This window comes from Talpa europaea, assembly GCF_964194135.1.
Source record: "Talpa europaea genome assembly, chromosome: 16".
NCBI lineage: Eukaryota > Metazoa > Chordata > Mammalia > Eulipotyphla > Talpidae > Talpa > Talpa europaea.
The window spans coordinates 11,150,013-11,168,862 of NC_140084.1; the positions used below are offsets into that span (position 1 = coordinate 11,150,013).

The 18,850-nt window shown below is 45.5% G+C and overlaps 1 protein-coding gene across 1 annotated transcript in view; it reads left to right on the plus strand.

Moving 5' to 3' along the window:
- The window catches only part of HYDIN (HYDIN axonemal central pair apparatus protein), a gene marked incomplete at its 5' end in the record, with an annotated part of 266,133 nt that extends 247,947 nt beyond the window's left edge, over positions 1-18,186 (plus strand). The window contains 9 exons of the mRNA XM_084256586.1: positions 1,868-2,026; positions 4,372-4,649; positions 5,898-6,117; positions 7,630-7,842; positions 8,714-8,877; positions 10,577-10,727; positions 13,903-14,133; positions 15,927-16,151; positions 17,580-18,186. Coding sequence (XP_084112712.1) covers positions 1,868-2,026; positions 4,372-4,649; positions 5,898-6,117; positions 7,630-7,842; positions 8,714-8,877; positions 10,577-10,727; positions 13,903-14,133; positions 15,927-16,151; positions 17,580-18,062 — 2,124 coding nt within the window. The 3' untranslated portion in view covers positions 18,063-18,186. The remainder of the gene's footprint in view (positions 1-1,867; positions 2,027-4,371; positions 4,650-5,897; positions 6,118-7,629; positions 7,843-8,713; positions 8,878-10,576; positions 10,728-13,902; positions 14,134-15,926; positions 16,152-17,579) is intronic.
- Between the last annotated feature and the right edge of the window lie 664 nt (positions 18,187-18,850).

The window sequence follows — 18,850 nt, forward strand, 5'->3', positions numbered from 1 at the left end:
CTGTGTGATTTTTTGTTCCAATACCAAACTGTTTTAATTATTATGGCTTTGTAGTATAGCTTGAGGTTTGGAAGTGTGATACCTCCTTTCTCCTTTGTTTTCATCAGTAGGGCTTTGGCTATTCATGTTTTTTTTTTGTGGTTCCATATGAATTTCATCAATATTTGTTCTATTTCTTTGAAGAATGTCATTGAGATTTTTATTGGAATAGCATTGAATCTGTGTATTGCTTTTGGGAGGATGGACATTTTAATAATGTTAATTCTTCCAATCCATGAGCAGTGGATGTCTTTCCATGTCTTTGTGTCTTCTTCTATTTCTTTCAACAGTGTTTTATAATTTTCTTTGTATAGGTCTCTCACCTCTTTTGTTAGGTTTATTCCCAAGTATTTGATTTGATTTTTTTGTTTTAATCATAAAATGGATGGTTTTCTTGATTTCTTCTTCTTCAGATTGATTGTTTGTGATAGGAAGGCTACTGATATTTGTGTGTTGATTTTGTATCCTGCTACTTTACTGAACTGGTTGATTATTCCGAATAGTTTTTCTGTGGAGTTTTTAGGGTTCTCTATGTATATTATCTTATTGTCTGCGAATAGTGATAGTTTTACTTCTCCTTTCCCTATTTGGATTCCTTGTATGTCTTTCTCTTGTCTTATTGCCCTGGCTATGACCTCCAATATTATATTAAAGAGCAGTGGTGAGAAAGGACATCCTTGTCTTGTTTCTGATCTTAAAGGAAAGGGCTTCAGCTTTTCGCCATTGAAAATAATATTGGCGGTGAGTTTGTCGTATATGGCTTTTATCATGTTAAGGTATGTTCCTTTGATCCCGAGAATTTCAAGGGCCTTCATCATAAATGGATGTTGGACTTTGTCGAATGCTTTCTCAGCATCTATTGATATGATCATATGGTTTTTATTTTTCTTTGTGTTGATGTGTTGGATTACACTGATCTAAACATGTTTGTTTTTTAATAAAATTTGTTTTAAGCAATGTATGCAGGTATCCTTTACAGTTAGGGGACATCTTTCCTTAACAGCACCTTGATTAAGAGCCTGTCACAGGCCCCAGTACTGTGTTTGATTTAGGGGACCCCTTCCAGCCAGGTGCTCCTCATGAAAGGAAATGGCCCAGTCCTGTGTTAGTGCCTGTCCCAGCACCTAATAAATGTACACTGCTGAGAGCATTTGCATTTTAATAGGAAGGTCAAGACCTTTCAAAAGTCTCAGGAATCCATGGGATGTGGCAGCATCCCACTGGACATGGGAAGGGCAGGTGCCTGGCAGCCTTCTTCAAGCTAGATGAGCAACAAGACATTGCCATCTTTTGTGTCTGCACCCAAGCCAGAGCCAGGGGCTCTGATTCCTTCATTGCTCGTTCTTGTATTCCCTCATTCAGCACCCAATGTGTGTTGGGTAATTTGGAAAAATCCAGAGGTGACTTAAATGTCTTCTCTGAACTCCAGGAATGTACAGGCTAGTGCCAGAGACTCTCTTTTAGAAAACTTGGAAACAACTGAGCTGGGAGTAAAGATAGTTGGGGGATTCGTAGTTTGGTGACTAATCAAATGACAGGGACCAGTGGGTGCTGCTCTTTGTGGGTCATTGTTTAACTCAGCCCCTTCCAGTGTATCCTCAAGGTGCCCTGAGCTTTCCCTTCACATCTCCCAATCCAGTTGTAATTATGTAGCTGTGTGATGAGTTATTCACTGGGCATTTTGTGTGAATAAGGTTTTTATTGAGTAAGTGAATGCCTGTCCGATGTGAAGAAAGCAGGACACACTTGCACACCCTGGGCAGACACAGCATTCACTGAGGGACCCTCCCTCACTCCCCTCTCCCCGTTCTCTTTTTTTATCCCACAGCTTACCATCACAGACCCAGCCAACAGGATTGTGAAGTTAGGAGCTCTCCTGCCAGGACAGGTTGTGAAAAAAACAGTTTGCATCGTGAACAACAGCCAGGCCCCGCTCACATTTATCCAGTCAGTCATGTTCTCGACTCCAGAACTCCAAGAACCCAAGGTTGGTACTGGGGTTCCAGTGGCTCTTCCTGCTTCCCGGTGTCACAGGTGGCCATGTTAGCCACACTGACAGCACACAGTTCTCAGGCACCAGCAATGTGCCAGCTCAATCAGAGCTTCCATGTGCCACCCAACAGTGTAGGGTTAGTGCGTTTATTCTTCTCATTCTACGTATAAGGAAATCAAGGCTTAGTGAGGCCACATTCCTCCAAAGAACAGCAGCATGAAATAGAAAACTAGATTTGAGGGGATTCAGAAGATCTGGATTTCAAAGAATACAGCTAGAAAACCGTAAAGGAAAACATTTTGTCCATAAGCTCATACCTAGAAATAATCATTTAATATTTTGGTGCCTTTTTTTTTTCAGTGTTTCTCCCATGCATTTTTCTATAAAAATAAAATTATAATGTTCATATTGCTTTCAGTCCTCTGTTTCCGGCTAGTAATATATCCTAAACATTTTCCATGTCATTTGTTTATTTATACCTCCCTGACATAGTTGGGCCAGTCCTCTATTTCTACTCCTTTCAGGTATTTCTAACTTTTTGATTATAAACAACAATGTAATATCCATGTAACCAAACTTTTAAATACATCCATGATTTTCTAATTAAGACAAATTCCCAGAAGTGGACTTGTTGAGCCAAAAGAAAAAGTTTTTTTCCATGCACATCGCCAGTCTGCCTCTGAGAGACTTTCCCCTGGTACACTTGTGTCAGCAGTGTAGGGGTAGATGCTGGTTGCTGAACCCACATCCTGAGTTCCCTGAATAGAGAAGCTACCTGTCCCGACTGCCTGCTCCCCAGCTTACAGTCACCAGTGTTCAGACTGACCTTTGGGAGGACCAGAGGCAGTTCATTCTGAGGGCCATCCCATTATTCAGTTGGCTCTTAAATTTACTCAGTGAATATGTTGTAGGTACTGGAAGTATTAGGGTATGTCTTAGTCGTTTGGGCTGACTTCAGCAACACATACTGACTTTCTGACATTCTGAAAGCAAAGGGTTCATAAGCAGAGAGCAACATGGTCAGTTTCCAGTTTCTGATTTCCAGTTTCTGGTGTGAACACTCCTAGTGGCTTGCAGACAGCAGCCTTCCCGCTGCATCCCCACATAATGGAGAGAGGAGATTGAGTTCTCGCGAGTATATTCTTATAGGGACACTAACTCCATGATGAGGGAACTGCTCTCGTGACCTAGTTACTTACCATGAACCTAAATGCTTTCCAAAGCCCCCATCTCCAAATCACACACACACATGACTTTGGGGAAAACACAATTCAGCCCACAGCCAGGTCAATATGACCTAGACTTTGATCTGCTGGGAGTTCACAGGACACATGGACGGCACAGAAACCAGCAGGGACAGGGTGTGGATTGGGGCTGCTCCCAGAGACGGGGCCTCAGAAGGGCTCACGGTGGCGAGAGGTCTGTACTGAAATTGAAGAGATGAAGAGGCAGCTTCCGGGAGCCTGAGGGAGTGGGGTGTTTCTGGTGGGCTGAGGTTTAGGAGCTTGAAAGGGGCCGTGCTTTTAGAAACTTAGATGTGATTCAGTGTTACAGGAGTGCTGCAGGCCATCTGGGGATTTCAGGATTCAGAAAGCCTGGCTGTGAGAGGTCGGCCAAAGCAAAAGACCCAGTGCGCATTCTGCCCCAAGGACCCCCCCGTGCCAGCCACACTCAGGCACCCACAGTGACCTGTGGGTTGACTTCCAATGTCAGTATGTTGACATATCTCTATGATCACTTTCCTGTTGCTGCTTCCCAGCCCATTGTCTCACTCCCTGCTGCCACGGGTCACTTACTGGTGGCTGCTCAGAACTCTGTACGAAAAGGAACTTACAGATGGAAAGGGCTCAGGCTTCTGTAAAGCTGCTTTTGACTTGATTGTTACCATGACACAGGGAAGAGAAGACCCATATGAATCCAAACTGTAGAAGACATGGGTCACTCGGGGCCCAGTCAGTGGGCCTAGGGCAGGACAGAGGACAAGACCCAGGAATCTGATTTTAATCCGCACACTGAGAAGTATGACTCAGGAAGTTCTGGGAGCACTGAAGTTGTTTGCAAGGAGTTGCAAAAAGAATTAACATTTACTGAACACCTACTGTGTGCCACACATTTTATATAGGCGGTCTAAATCTCCTCCACAGAGTACATCTCAGAAAGTTTAAATAACTTACCAACCATGACCCAACAGGTAAGAGAGAGAAGAAGTGAGGTTTGCCCCCTAGACTATAACAGCCCACTCCCCCTTCCCCGCAGCAGCCAGACCTCCAGGAATGGTGGCCTCAGAGGCTCCCACTGCCCTGTGCTCAGCTGCTGAGTCTCACTGTCATCTCGTCCAGGTTATCACCTTGTTACCCTTCCACAACATCACGCTGAAGCCCAAACAAGTCCATAAGCTGGAAGTCATCTTTGCCCCGAAGAAGCGTGTCCCTCCCTTCACCGAGGAGGTGTTCATGGAGTGCATGGGACTCTTGCGTCCCCTGTACCTTCTCAGTGGCTGCTGCCAGGCCCTGGAGATCTCCCTGGACCAGGAGCACATTCCCTTTGGACCAGTCGTGTACCAGACACAAGCCACACGCCGCATCGTCATGTTGAACACAGGAGACCTGGGTGCAAGGTAGGGGGACAGTGCCCCCACCCCAAGGCTGGAGCAGACCAGAGTTCTGTCCCTGCACTGACCCTGGATTTGGACTAGTCACTTGTTTCACAAGGGTGGCCGCTTCTTTATTTCTTTTCTATCCTCTGCCCTCTAGATGGAGCAGCGTTGGCCTCATGGGGCTGATCGCTGCTGCCTTTAGTAAAATTAGTATGATAGAGGACATTTTCTCAGTGCCTGTTACACAGGCATGCCTCATTGCCTTAACCCCAGCAACAGTTCTATGAGACCAGTGCTTTGGTGCACCCATTTTACAGATGAGAAAACTAAGATATAAAGAGATTAAATAACTTTTCCAAATGCACGCAGGTGCAATGACAAGCATTCTTATATATAATATCCCACTAAATTATCCCATGACCCTCTTAGGTAGGTACTGTGTTGTCCTCATTTCACAGAGGAAGCTGGGGCTCAGAGTAGTTGGGTGACTTGCCCAAGGTCACACAGCCAGGAAGTGAGAAAGATAGGTTTGGGAGCCAGGTATACCTATGGCAGCTCTCTTTTCAAGACTCTCCCACTTGCTAGCAGGTACCCAGCCCACAGGCACTGGGTGTGTGCCACCATAACGATGCAGGTTGCATGCCTGCAGGGGGCACCCATCACACAGAACCCAGTGTGAACAGGACCCTAAGGTGCAACGTGCCACCTGGCATTGGAAGAACTGGTCTGTACCATCTACCCTCTGTCTCCTACCTGGATCTAGTGCCAGACAAGAGGAATGACCACACAGGGCCATCAGACGCCAGTGCCACCAAGAGCAGCTACGGCTCTCACATGAAGTGATACTCTCCACCCTCCTGGGTCTGAACCTCCTGGGTCAGTGCAGAGCATGGCTAAGGCCATGGTCTCGGGAGAGTGCCGGTCCTAGCACGGCCACCCTCTAACCCTGCAACCTTGGGCACACCTGTGTAAGAACATTTGTGCTTATCGTTCCCTGATGCGGCATCTCTTCTGGGCAATAAGATGCATCCACTTCCCTCCCTGCTCAGCTTGTAGAGAGAGCTGAGTCAATCTACCCAGGAGTGACCTTGGCCCTTGCCCCACCCTGTCTCTGCTTTGCCCCCTGAATTTTCTTCCTTCCCAGTCCCATGAGTACACAAGGGACTGAGGCTCCCAACTGAAACCCCAGGCAGTCTTTTGTTCTCAGTAGCAGTGAGGACACAGACACACCTGGATGTTAATAAACTCTCTTCTTTTGTCTTGGCAAAGGTTTAAATGGGATGTCAGAAAATTTCAGCCTCATTTCTCCATCAGCCCAGAAGAAGGCTATATCACCTCAGGCATGGAGGTTTCTTTCGAAGTGACCTACCATCCCACCAAGGTGGGCAAGGAGAGTTTTTATAAAAACTTGCTGTGCTTCATCCAGGGAGGCAATCCTCTAAGCTTAACCCTGTCTGGAGTCTGCGTGGGACCCCCTGCAGTGAAAGAGGTCAGTAGGTGCTGCCCAGGGATGGGCCAGTGGGCCCAGCAACCCCCAAGTGAACTTAACCAAGCCTTCTGGTTAGACACAAATGACTGGTCAAGCAGTCCTCAGTGCCCACATCAAACTTTCAAACCTACCCTTCCTACCACAGGGCCTTTGCAGGTGCTATAGCCACTGCTGGAATACTCATTTCCCTCTGTTGGTTCAGTTATTTCCTATCCATTCTTCAGCTCTCAGCTCAGGCATTACATTCTCAAGGAAGCTTGCATTCACATCTTTGGCTAGATCAAATTCTGTTATAAGCTTTGTGAGTAAAGTTAAACAAAAAATACTTGGGTTAATCCTCTGCTAGTCCTGTTCCTAGAAGCGCAAAGTGGACTTTCCTGGCAACATTGCTTATGGTAAAAATAACACCTGATCTCTGTCCGTGTCTTCGAGTTAGTAATAGGTAGAATGTTACATAAATGAATCATATAATATTCTATAACAAGTATGTTCAAGTCCTGGCAAGAACATACATTTTCATTTTCTTGAGAAATACCTAGGAGTGGAATGGCTGGGTGATAGGATATATGTATGTTCCCCTCTTTACAAACCTACCAAACTGTTTTCCATAGTGGTTGTGTCATTTTACAGTCCCACCAGGGATGTTTGACATTTACACTTGTCCCACATCCATGTCGGCACTTAATTTGGTCAGTTCTTCATTTTAGCCATTCTAATAGTTTTTTTTAATTTTTATTTCCCTAGTAACTAATGATGTTGAGCATCTTTTCAGGCACTTATTGGCCATCCATAAATCTTATTTGTTGACATGTCTATTTAAATCTTCTATTAACTGGGTTATTTTCTTATTATTGATGTTTGAGAACTCTGTATACTCATGACACAAGTTTTACATATAGCTCTTCCATATTTTTAGAGTTATTTTTCTATGTACAAAATATCAACCAAAATTCTTTTTTTTTTTTGCATATAGATATCCAATTGTTATAGCACCACTTGTTAAAAAGATATCTTTTTTCCTCTGTACTGCCAAAACCAGTCAATAGATATGTATGGGTGTATTGCTGAACTCTGTTCTCATTCATTAATCTATTTAACTCTATGCTGATATTACTACACTGTTTTAGTTGCTAAATTCAATGGCCAGTTCTCACCCCTCAACTTTCTTGACTTCCCAATAGCATTTGACACCTTGAACTAGTCTCTTTTCCTTCAAATATATCCTTTACATGGCTTCCAAAATACCAGTCTCTCCTGGTTTTCCTCTTACCATGTTTTCTCCTTCTCCTCAGCACATCTCCTGATTCTTAGCATTAGTGCATTCCAGCCAGGAATTAGTCCTTAAATGCCTTCTTTTGGGTAAATATTCTTAGTGATCTAATCCAATTTCTTGGCTTTAAAAAGACATTTCTCTACTGATAACTGCATAACATATATCTCTAGCCTCAACCTTTTACTTGAACTCCAGATTTGTGAGTTCTACTGTCTGATTGAGGTGTCATTTTCTTCCAGGTGGTAAATTTCAATTGTCAGGTGCGCTCCAAGCACACACAGACCATCATGCTTTCAAACCGTACCAACCAAACCTGGAATCTGCACCCCATTTTTGAGGGGGAGCACTGGGAGGGGCCGGAGTTTATCACCCTGGAGCCCCACCAGCAAAACAAGCCTTATGAGATAACCTATAAACCCCGCACCATGAACGTGGAGAACCGCAAGCATCAGGTAGGCCAAGGCTTCCTCTGCCCCCGTGGCTTACCTGCTTGGTTGGAGGAAGGATTTGAACAAGAAAAGCTAAGAGTCAGTTTGGGAGCCCAGAGGATTGACAAGAGGGGACCCCACAACTCATGTTGGAATAGTGGGGAACTGTAAAGATTACTAAGTCCAGAACTTCCCTTTGGTCCATATGTTTTCATGGGTGGGGGATACTCCTGGAACCAGGGGCTCAGTCCTGAACTAAGCAGCAAGCAATTAACATTTGGCTTAATTCACAAATAACATCATAGTGACTGAATAGAAATTTTAAAATAATAGACCACAATATTCCACCCTACAAATGCTATCTTTACTACCAATCCTTGTTCAGAAACAACCACAGCTGCCATCATAGCATACCCAATTTTGCATTTTATTTTCACTTTGCATTATATTTGAGCATTTATCTATTTAACTCTGTAGTCTTTGTGATACTTATTTTTAATGATTTCCTAATAGTTTGTTGCATGAGAATTTAACATTCCCCAGTTGTTGAATATTTAAGTTACCTCCAGATTTCATTCATATAATAAATACTTGCTATATATATAATATATGTATGTATACACACACATACACACAGAGACACACATATGCATGCATGTCTGTCTGTATATAACTTTTTCCTCTAGAACAATTTTTCTTCAAGTTCCTTGGGGTGGGATTCCTGGTTCAAATACGTATGATGATTTTTATGACTCTTGAAACATTTCCAAGCTGCTTTCCAAAAGTGTTATGATTATTTGCACAGACTCCATAGTCCTGTGTCACCTCCCTGCCTGAGAGGTATCTAACAAAGGACCCCTTCTGTTGCTCTGACCACATTTCTTCCTCCCCACAGGGCACCCTCTTCTTCCCCCTCCCAGATGGCACCGGCTGGCTGTATATGCTGCATGGCACTGCTGAGTCCCCCAAAGCTGTAGGCAATATCTACCGTGAAGTGCCATGCAAGACGCCCTACACCGAGCTCCTACCAATCAGTAACTGGCTGAACAAGCCCCAGAGGTGAGGAAGTGCAGCAGGGCATAGGGGTGAGGTGGAAGGAACACTGCCACTGTCTAGCCTGGCCCTTTCCTTTGCCAGTGCCTCGGCAGGAAAAAGAGAGACAACCTTGACGGCCAGACCTTGACGGACGTCTCAGGCGTCAAAGAGCTCCTCCTGTTCAGCACTATCTATAAATGGCAGGGTTCTTATAAATCTCATAGAACAGTGCCTGGCACATAATAAGTGCTCAGTAATTGTTAGTTGTTACAACAGTTTTCTCTCATCCACTTGGGGTACATTCTTACACCCCAAATGGATGCCTGATGCTGTGGGTAGTAGCCAACCCTATACATTGTGTATTTTCCTATATGTATGTATACATGATCAAGTTTAATGTATAAATAAGGCAAGTAAGAGATTAAAGCAATCAGCAATAACACAATAGGACAATTATAACAATACACTGTAATAAAAGGTACAAGACTATGCTCTCTGCCTCTCCCTGTCTGTTTCAAAAGATCTCATTGTACATACTATCCTTGGACCAAATTTGGTCCTAATGCTTTCAGTGAAACCTTTGCAAAGTAAAACTGAAGATTGGGGGGACCTCTGTATTACAGTTATCATAGTGATAGTGACAGTTGTTCTTATTAAGTGTGTGTCTTATCTAAGCCCCTGGGTGGAGAGGGTGTCCATTGGGTCTTGTAGTTGCAGTGGGAGCAGAATAGAAGGCAAGGACTAGACAATCTTGAGGCCAGCCAGCCCGCTCCTTTCTTTTTCTTTTTTAAAGATTTATTTATTTATACAAGAACCAGGGTACAGGCCAGATGTGTGGGAGAGTGAGAGGACTCACCAGAGACAGAGTGGGGAACAGAACAGGTAGACCGACAAAATACACTGCTGAGGGGAGCAGCGGGAGAGACAGGAGAGGTCTGCTGCACCATATGGGATTCTTGCCGGCCGGCCAGGATCGAACCCACGCTGCAGAGGCTGCGGACAGCTTCACGGTGCGGCGCTCAACCGCCTGTGCCACCAGGGGAGGCCCATCCTGCTCCTTTCTTGATGGAGGGTCAAAGGCTGGGAAGAGAGGCATGGCTCACTGAAGAGCCACCTATTTAACGCGTATGGATAAAAAGGCCCAGACCTAAGTCTGAATCCTAGTTCTGTCAACATCTAGTCATATATAATGTATTTATTTTCTTGCATCCCCTCAGGTGTAGTCCTCATAGTTCTCCCACCACCATGGCCCTCATGCTCTTCTCTCCTCTGCCTCTCCCTCCCCTCCTTTGCTGTTTGCTTCAAGTTTGTCTATGGTCACCTTGCAAGTTTTATCTTTTTCCTAACGCTTTGTTTTGGTTTTTCTATGCTCTCCCTATAAGTGAAACCATTTAATGTTTTGCTTTTTCCTTCTGACTTATTTTGCTTAGCATAATCCCTGCCAGCTCCACCCATGTTGCTTCAAATGGCATGAGTTTATCTTTTTTGATCACTGAGTAGTGTTCCATTGTAATACCTAGTCATGTTACAGGCATATGTTATCTTCCTTCTCTTGGTCTCTATCTCCTCATTAGTGAATGGTGGTCACTGTATTATTAGTGTCAGGCAAAGATTGATCTGCTTTCTCTAAAATCAAGAGCAGAGATAGCATCTTCCCTCTTTCCTTTGAGCAGACAGCCTCATTCCCTCTCCCCCCTTTTCATATGCTCCTGTGCTCCCCCAGATTCCGGGTCATTGTGGAAATGGTGAAACCAGAGAGGACAGACCTCAGTGTGACCATGAAGGGCCTTGACTACATAGATGTGCTGTCTGGCTCCAAGAAAGACTACAAGCTCAATTTCTTCTCGTACAAGGAGGGAATATACACTGCAAAGGTATCCACATGTCAAGGCTCTGCCCAGGGCCCCTTGAGGTTTGACCCCAAGGTTGACCCTCCTGGTATTAAGGAGTGAAGATGTTCTCCCCAGACAGCTTATCTTTATCCTGTCGGGCTGACACTCAGAGTCACCTAGCAAGGGCATTCAGGGGGTGCAGCCTCTTTCAGATGAGGCCATATTTCAGGGCCAGCCAACCATCATGTAGGACCATGCCCAACCTTTGAGGCAGCAGAGTCAGGAAAATCCTTAAGCAGTAGGCAACACCAGATCAGCAAACACTGATTAAAGAAGGCCCCATGTTCTGAGGGCTTATGGTATCCAGCAATGTGCTGAGCATGCAACACACACAGCTGATAATGGCAATGCTGGGGTTCAGTTCTGAGCCATCTGCTCCCAGACACCTCAAGGTCTTGCACATTTGAACTGTTCCTTCTAATTCTCATTTCTTCATCAAGAGTCTGTTGAGCATAGATGACATGTACTAAGTGCTAGTAACACAGCAGTGTCTAAAAATATGCTCTGATCTCAAGGAATACACAGTCCTGTGACAGGAAGTGGTCATTCATCAGATAATCACACCATGAATGTATGACTACGACTTGAGATAAGTGCTTTGGAGAAGTGGAGCATCTGTGGATCTGCAGTTCATGGGGTGAGGTCAGGGATGGAGGTGGCGTTTTGAAAGGTATCCACTTATAAATGATATTCAAAGCTATGATGGAGATGGAATAATCTAGGGGAAGATTTAAAGTGAAAAAACATATATCTAGAAATACCCCTCCAGAAAAACACACTGGCAAAAGCCACCCAGGGGCATATAGTGCCCTCTCCTGCAGTCCTGAAGGCTGCTTTTCTCAGATTGCATTCACAGACACGCCAACAGTGAACCTTCAAGTCAAGGAATCAAACAACATCCAAGGGGGGGCGGAAAAATGGCCACCATAAAATAGAAATACCAGCTCAATGAATAAGAAACCCCCAAGAGAAAAGAGTTATTAAAGCAAACAGAAGATAATTATTGATTATAATGAATACCCTCAAAGGAATAAAGGAAGATAATCAAACCATGGGAACCATAAGCTATAGTGGAAAAAAACAATAAGCTACGGTGGAAATGAAAATAGAATACTAAAGGGGCCTCCCTGGTGGTGCAAGAGGTTAAGAAACAACCTATGAAGCCATCCATAGCCACTGCAGCACGAGTTTGATCCCTGGCCAGGGAGCTACCCACATGGCTCAGCAGACCTCTCCTGACTTGCCCACTGCTCCCCTCAGCAGTGTATTTCAGTCAGTCTGCCTGTTCTGTTCCCCATTCTGTCTCTGGTGAATCCTCTCACCACTCCCCCCATACCACTGGCCTGTACCCCAGTTCTTGTATGCATAAATAAATAAATATTTTTTTAAAAAGAAAGAAAAGTAGAATACTAGGAATAGAAAGCTGTAGGGAAAGGCTGAATAGTGTAATGGACCCTGAGGGAGAGACAACAGGGGCCTGCTCTGAGAAATGCTTCATTGGGTGATTTTGTCCTAGTGTGAGGTCATCCAGTCTACCTGCACAAACCTAGATGGTTCAGTTTGAAGGGTCCAGCTGTAAGGTAAGAAATGTTAAAATTTTGACTCAAATTATGACAAGTTAAAAATTTTAATTGTCAGCTCTAGAGCAAACCACTAAGAATCTGTCGCTTTAAAACATAGCTAAGCAGTCAGTAGAAAAGATAGAACATATTCCAAGAGGTTACATGTTGATCCAAAAGAAGGCAGGAAAGTAGCAACCAAAGAAGAAGGAAAATATGAAGGGGACAAATGGACAACAAGCGAGAGGGCAGTCTTTAACCCAAACACGTAACTAAAATGTAAAAGACTAAGCATTCCAGTGAAAAGACAGAGGGTGTCACCCCCACGTTCACCACAGCACTTTTCTCAGTAACCCAGATTTGGAAGCAACCTAAGGGTCCACTGACAGATGACCGGACAGAGAAGATGCGGGAGGTATACCCAACAGAACACTGCGCAGCTATTTAAAAAGGGAACCTTGCCATTTTCAACAACACGGATGGACCTAGATGAAGAAAGAGAAATACCAGATGAAGAAAGAGAAACACCATCTGATTTCACACATATGTAGAAGATAAAGAAACAAAGCAAATGAACAAGCAAAACGAAACAAAAACAAGCTCTTGGACTATAAGAACAAAATGGTCCTTACCAGAAGGGGAGGAGAAAGACAGTGGGTGAATGAGGGGAAAGGAATCAGTTGCATGGTGGAGGATGGAAACTAGAGATTTGGGGGCGAACATAATGTAGTCCATATAGATGTTGCTTTATAGTGAGGTGTGCTGAAACCTGTCTAATGTTATATACCAATGCTACTCCAAGCAAAAAAGGTTTATTTAAAAAAGACAAAGAAGGTATCAGCAGCATTCTAAATTTAAAGACAGGAAGAGGTTGAAAGTAGAAAGACATACGTAAAGAACTATTACCTAATAGTAAGATTAACAACAAGGTGTTGAAAAGGAGAAAAGACTTGAATAGCCTCTCGGGAGTCGCTGGGAATGAGCAGCGTGCCGCCGGTGTCCAGCAGCATCAGCCACCCCGGGAACACTGAGCAGCTAATGGAGACTGAGATGCAGGGCAGGGAGCAACAGCTGCAGGTGTGATCTCCAGAGTCAGTCCAGTCTGGATTCAAATCCTGGTTCTGCTAAACCTCAGTTTCCTCATCTTAAAAAAAAAATGGTGAGGGGAATAATAGGACTCTCTACACAATGCGAATTCAATAAGTACATCTAGCATGACGTGACCATTCATTAAGGGTTAGATGCCATCCTCGCCCTCACCATCGTCATCACCACTACTACTGCTAACGCTGCCAGCAGCAACAAGATCAGGAGTGAAGTCACTGCAACATGAACTTGTCACAGTTTTGCTTGTTCTCCAGGGCCAGCCAGCTGCCCCACAGGTGACACCTTTACCTTCAGCACTATGTAGCGCTCCTCCAGCCGAGCCAGAGCAGAGGAGGAAAAGGCTGGCAGGGGCGAGGGTGGGTGGAGAGGTGTGTCAGCCTGCTGCCCACGCTTCACGTCCCCAGGCAGAGAGGAAGAGCTCTAGGAGATGCAGAAGACCCCCTGCTAACCCCTCTCCTCTGCCCTGCTTCCTCCCACCCCTGTGAACCCAGGTGATCTTCCGAAATGAGGTAACCAACGAGTTCTTACACTACATGGTGAGTTTCAGGGTTATCCCTTCAGGCATCATAAAAAGCATCGATATGGTGAGCCTGGTCCGGCAGAGCACGTCCGCCTCCATCAAGCTGGAGAACCCCCTGCCCTACTCGGTGACCTTCTCCGTGGAATGCAGGATACCTGACATCAGTCTGCCCTCCCTATTTGCAGTGCCTGGCAACTCTGAGGTACAGCCCTGGCCCTCAGGGGCTCCCTGACACCTATAATAGAGGCTTCTGCCCTTAGGGCCTCCAGATGCACCGGTCTGCAGCTGGTGGGACCAGACCTGGCGGTGGGCGGGAGACCAGGACCATGGATCAATGACACTATCTCCTTTCTCCTATAGCCCAGTCCCCACAGGAAGTGAACAAAGACTCATAGGCGGGGGCGTCACTGTCGTCAGCTCTTGTCTCTATTATGTTTGCCTTATTCTAATCTAAAGGGGAAAACTTTCAGTTTCCCCATTTATTGTGATGTTAGTTTTAGGTTTCTTATAGACACTCCCCCCTTATCAGATTAAGGATGTCCCCTCCTATTCCTAGTCTGCCTAAAGCTTTTTCAAAACACCATGAATGGATATTTTTTATCAAATGTTTTGACTGTGGGGTTAAGATGTTCATATGATCTTTGAATTTGTCAGTGTATCAACTAGCTGATTTTCCTAAAGTGACACCAATTTTTCATTCACGGGATAAAACCCATTTAGTCATGTAACATTCTCTTTATTGTATATTGCTGGATTCAGCTGGAAGACACTATTAGGTGTTTCGCATCTATGTTCAGAGGGCGGACTAACAGCCAATTTTCCCTTCTCATGTTGCTCTTACTGAATTTTGCCAGCAAGATTCAGCTAATGCGAGGTCTCCCTCTCATTCCTTTCCCGGGAAGAGTTTATGGCATACGAGATTGTCTGGTAGAACTTAAAAGTATAGCTTTATGGTCCTGGAATTTCACCAAGGGAAACTTTTTGAGTATTCACTAAATTACTTTAATGGTTATAGGACTATGTGGATTTTACTTATTTTCAGTCTTTATATAACTTATATTTGTTTATACTTCTGTTTATTTTCATCTAAGTATTTTAAATTGTAGAAGGTCATCTAAATGTTTATACTGTATTCTTTTCTATTAAACATCTACAACAAATTTAATCATACTCCCTTCTTAGACTGTTTTTCAGTAAGAATAGTTACTTTTTAAAGAAGCAGTCACTACTCATGATAAAAACTAAATTTTAGCTCTACAAAAATATATGAAACAGAAAATCAGAGTCTTCATGATCCCATTTCCCCCAACCTAAAATAGCTACTGGTAACAATTTGATATATATTTAGCCTTGCTATCTTTTGTCTATACACACATAGACATATTCTCCTCCACGAAAATGAGCTCACAGTTATATACATTTCTAGAACCTCCTTTTTTCCATTTACACTGTCATCACCAATGCTTATCACTCTGCCCCTTCCTTTTTAACAGCTACGTAATATCCCACTGAAGTGGGTAAACTGTAATTTATGTGTTGGGCGTCTTAGTGCCAACCGTTTGAATGTCTCCCTTATTTTGTTGTGATAAGCAATATTCTTTGGTCTCTGTTTTGTTCCCTACCATAACAACTGAAGGAGAAAGCCTCTCCCCAATACAGGTAGAAACCAGGAAGCTGTTCTGGATTGGCTGTGAGCAATGAAGGGCCTGAGCCCCCCACTCCTGTGACCACACTCTGCACCCCTGCACTTCTATGAGAGAGATGATCCAGTACCTATTTTCAGATTCAAAAAGATTCCAGATATAGAAATACCTGAACTAGGGAGGCCAGAAGGGGGACAAGGAAGGGAAAAGGCCTGTTTGGGACACAGGCTCAGGATGGGTATGAGCATTTCCTTGCAAAGCCCCGTTTCCACCACCAACCGCTCTCGGTGTCTGGGTGGCGCGGGCAGGCTGGGGCTTTCAGGCTCACGGGAGACCCTGTCTTCTCTTCCAGGGCACGTTCTCATTTGAGTTTCAGCCCCTGAAAGTTGGAGAGACATTTGGGAGACTAACTCTGCACAACACTGACTTGGGGTACTACCAGTATGAGCTCAATTTGAAGGCCCTGCCCGCACTGCCTGAAAAGCCCATCCACTTCCAGGCCACTCTCGGCAGCAGCCAGAGCCTCTTCGCCAAGTTCATCAACTACACCCGGCAGAAGACAGATTACTACTGCAGGGTGAGCCACCCCGCCCCACCCCCTGCCCTTCCCTCACCAGAAGTCTGGGCTGAAAAATAACGGAAAGAGGGCACACAAGGGTGCAGAACTGAGAAACTTAGGGAGCAGGGACTCCCTCCAACCCAAAATACTTAATACTTAATGCCATTTATTAAGAAATAAACAGTACCAGGCAGATCTTGTAGGCCTTCCTTACAGACTTGCTGCCTTGCAGTGTGGGGTGTGTTGGGGAGTTTTGCTTCTCCCAGCCTGCTCAGTAGTCATGGACACGACTGTGGAATCCCGCACCCAGATTTGACTCCTGGCTTCACTGTCTGCTCTGTGTGTGAATAACTTACTAAGGCTCTCTAAGCATAACTATAGATGGCCACAGGACCCCAACCTCACAAGATTGATGTGAAGATTTTTAAATATTTATATAAAACCTGGACTTAGGGCCTGGCCCACAGCAACTGCACCATCTATGTCCTTCTATCATTTGGAATGCAGGTTTAACTGATAACACAGAAAGCCCAAACAACAGCAAAACGGAAGTGTATTTCTTTCTCAAGCAGCAGTGTGAGCCTACGTGGTTTGGGCTGGAATAGAGGCTCCATGAATTAAGGCACCCACATCCCGTGTCCTGAGGCCCTTCCCTCTGGAGAGTTGCCTGGGTGCACGTGGAACGAGATGACTTCTGTAACTTCTATGCTCCAGCCAGTGACAAGGAGGAGGAATGGGGGAGCTGCCTGTGTCACTTCCCCCCACCTTTCAACTTCCCAGGACACGCCTTGCAACAAGGAGAGCTAGACGGGGTGGTCTTTACACCGGAAGCCATGTGCCCAGCTAACATCTGGGGTCCCCTGACTATAGTCAAGGAGCATAGACTCTTTCTCATTTTTATCAGTCAGGAGAAGCTAGATCGTGCTGTAGTAACAAACAAACCCCCCATCAGTGATTTGGCCCCATAAGGGTTTATCTCTCGTTCACGCTGTCTATCCAGAGCAGGTCAGCAGGGCTCTCCACTTACCACAGTCACTCAGGGATCCAGGCTGAAGGGCAACCACCATCTCAAATGTTCGCCATCATAGTCCAGAAAGTTCTGTGTACATGGAGGAAAAGAGGAGCCAGATGGGGATTTGGGGTGGGACGTGAGGGAAGGGCCAAGGGGGCAGTACCAAGGCCAGCCCCCAGCACAGTCCAGCTGGGTGTCTTTGGGCAAGTTATCTGAGGTCTCTGAGACGCGGTTTCTTTGTCATAAAATGGGCATATGCATTTGTGACCGCTCCTTTCTGAAGGCATAGAGGGCACAGCTTCTGTATAAGCTGCCTGCCTCACTCTATGCCGGGTGCTTGATCCAGAGCGCAGGGCTTGGGGCCAGGCCTGAGCTGAGCTGCGGGCATGCTCGCCAGCATCCTGTCTGAGCTGAGTGCATCTGTTCCCTTTCAGACCGACTGTCCGGACTTCCACACCGAGAAGGTCATTACTGCAGCCCCTGGGGTGCAGGGGGGCACCGAGGTCAGTGTGGAAGTCTACTTCGAGCCCAGCCGCCTGGGGGAGACCAAGGGCCTGCTGATCCTGTCGTCATACATAGGTGGGGAATATATCATCCCCCTCTTTGGGATGGCGCTGCCCCCCAAGCCCCAAGGTCCCTTCCTGATCCGAGCCGGGTATAGCATCATCATCCCCTTCAAGAATGTTTTCTATCAGACGGTCAACTTCTCCATCTTTGTGGAGAGCCCAGCCTTCACCATTCGTGCCACCGACTCTGTGCGGGCCAAGAAGATCAACAACATCACCGTGTACTTTGAGGGAAACCCCTCAGGCAGCAAAGTACCCATCACCACCAAGCTGATTGTGGCTTGTCCTCCCATGGAAAACTGTGAAACGGGGGTCCAGTGGGTCTATTATCTGAAGGGCATCACCCCTTAGTGGTCCCGGGGTCAGTGGCCTCAACGAAGAGCCGTCCCCTCGGTCTGGACAGCTATGCATTTATCTAGCCCGGTCACGTACAGAGAAAATTCTTGGAATTCTAAAGCTACCATTTTATTCCAAATATATACATGACGCGTGCTCTGTATTAAACCTGGTAACTACATAAAGCTGAAGTATATTTTCCTTTGCAAAGGCAAGCCTCTGGATGTAGTTTCAGAACATGTCCACAAAGCTCGGGTACTAGGTAATCTCAGTTTGCCTGGACACAGGTGACCCATCCTTGGCCTGCTGTCATCCAGCGTGTGACCTGGGGCACCACCGCTGAGTCATTTTGTCTTTTGCTCCATCCTGGCTTAAGAGCCCTTAGACTTGACTCTTTTCTCATGTGCTGTTGTATTCTGCTGTCACATAAAAGCCAAATGAGTCCTGTTTTCTAAGTGACAGATAACACAAGTTTCATCATTGCAGCAACAGGGGGCAGGAAGTCTCAGCCGAACTCCCCCAGGCCCCCGAAGTATGGACTTGACTGTGGGCACCACCCATTGAAATAAAGTTTGTTAATGACCGGCCCTGAAGTGGACTTGCTTCTGCCTACAAAGCCCCTCTATGCTGGAGGGACCCCTGCAACATCTCCTCCCGGCTCTTCATCCCTGGCAGCTTCCCTGCAGCCATGGGTCAGCCATGCCTCCCCCATGCATGAGACAACCACTTGGGAATGAACACTCCAGAGAAGTAGCTCTCAAAAATGGTCCTGGACCAGCAGCACCAGCAGTTCCTGGGCATTT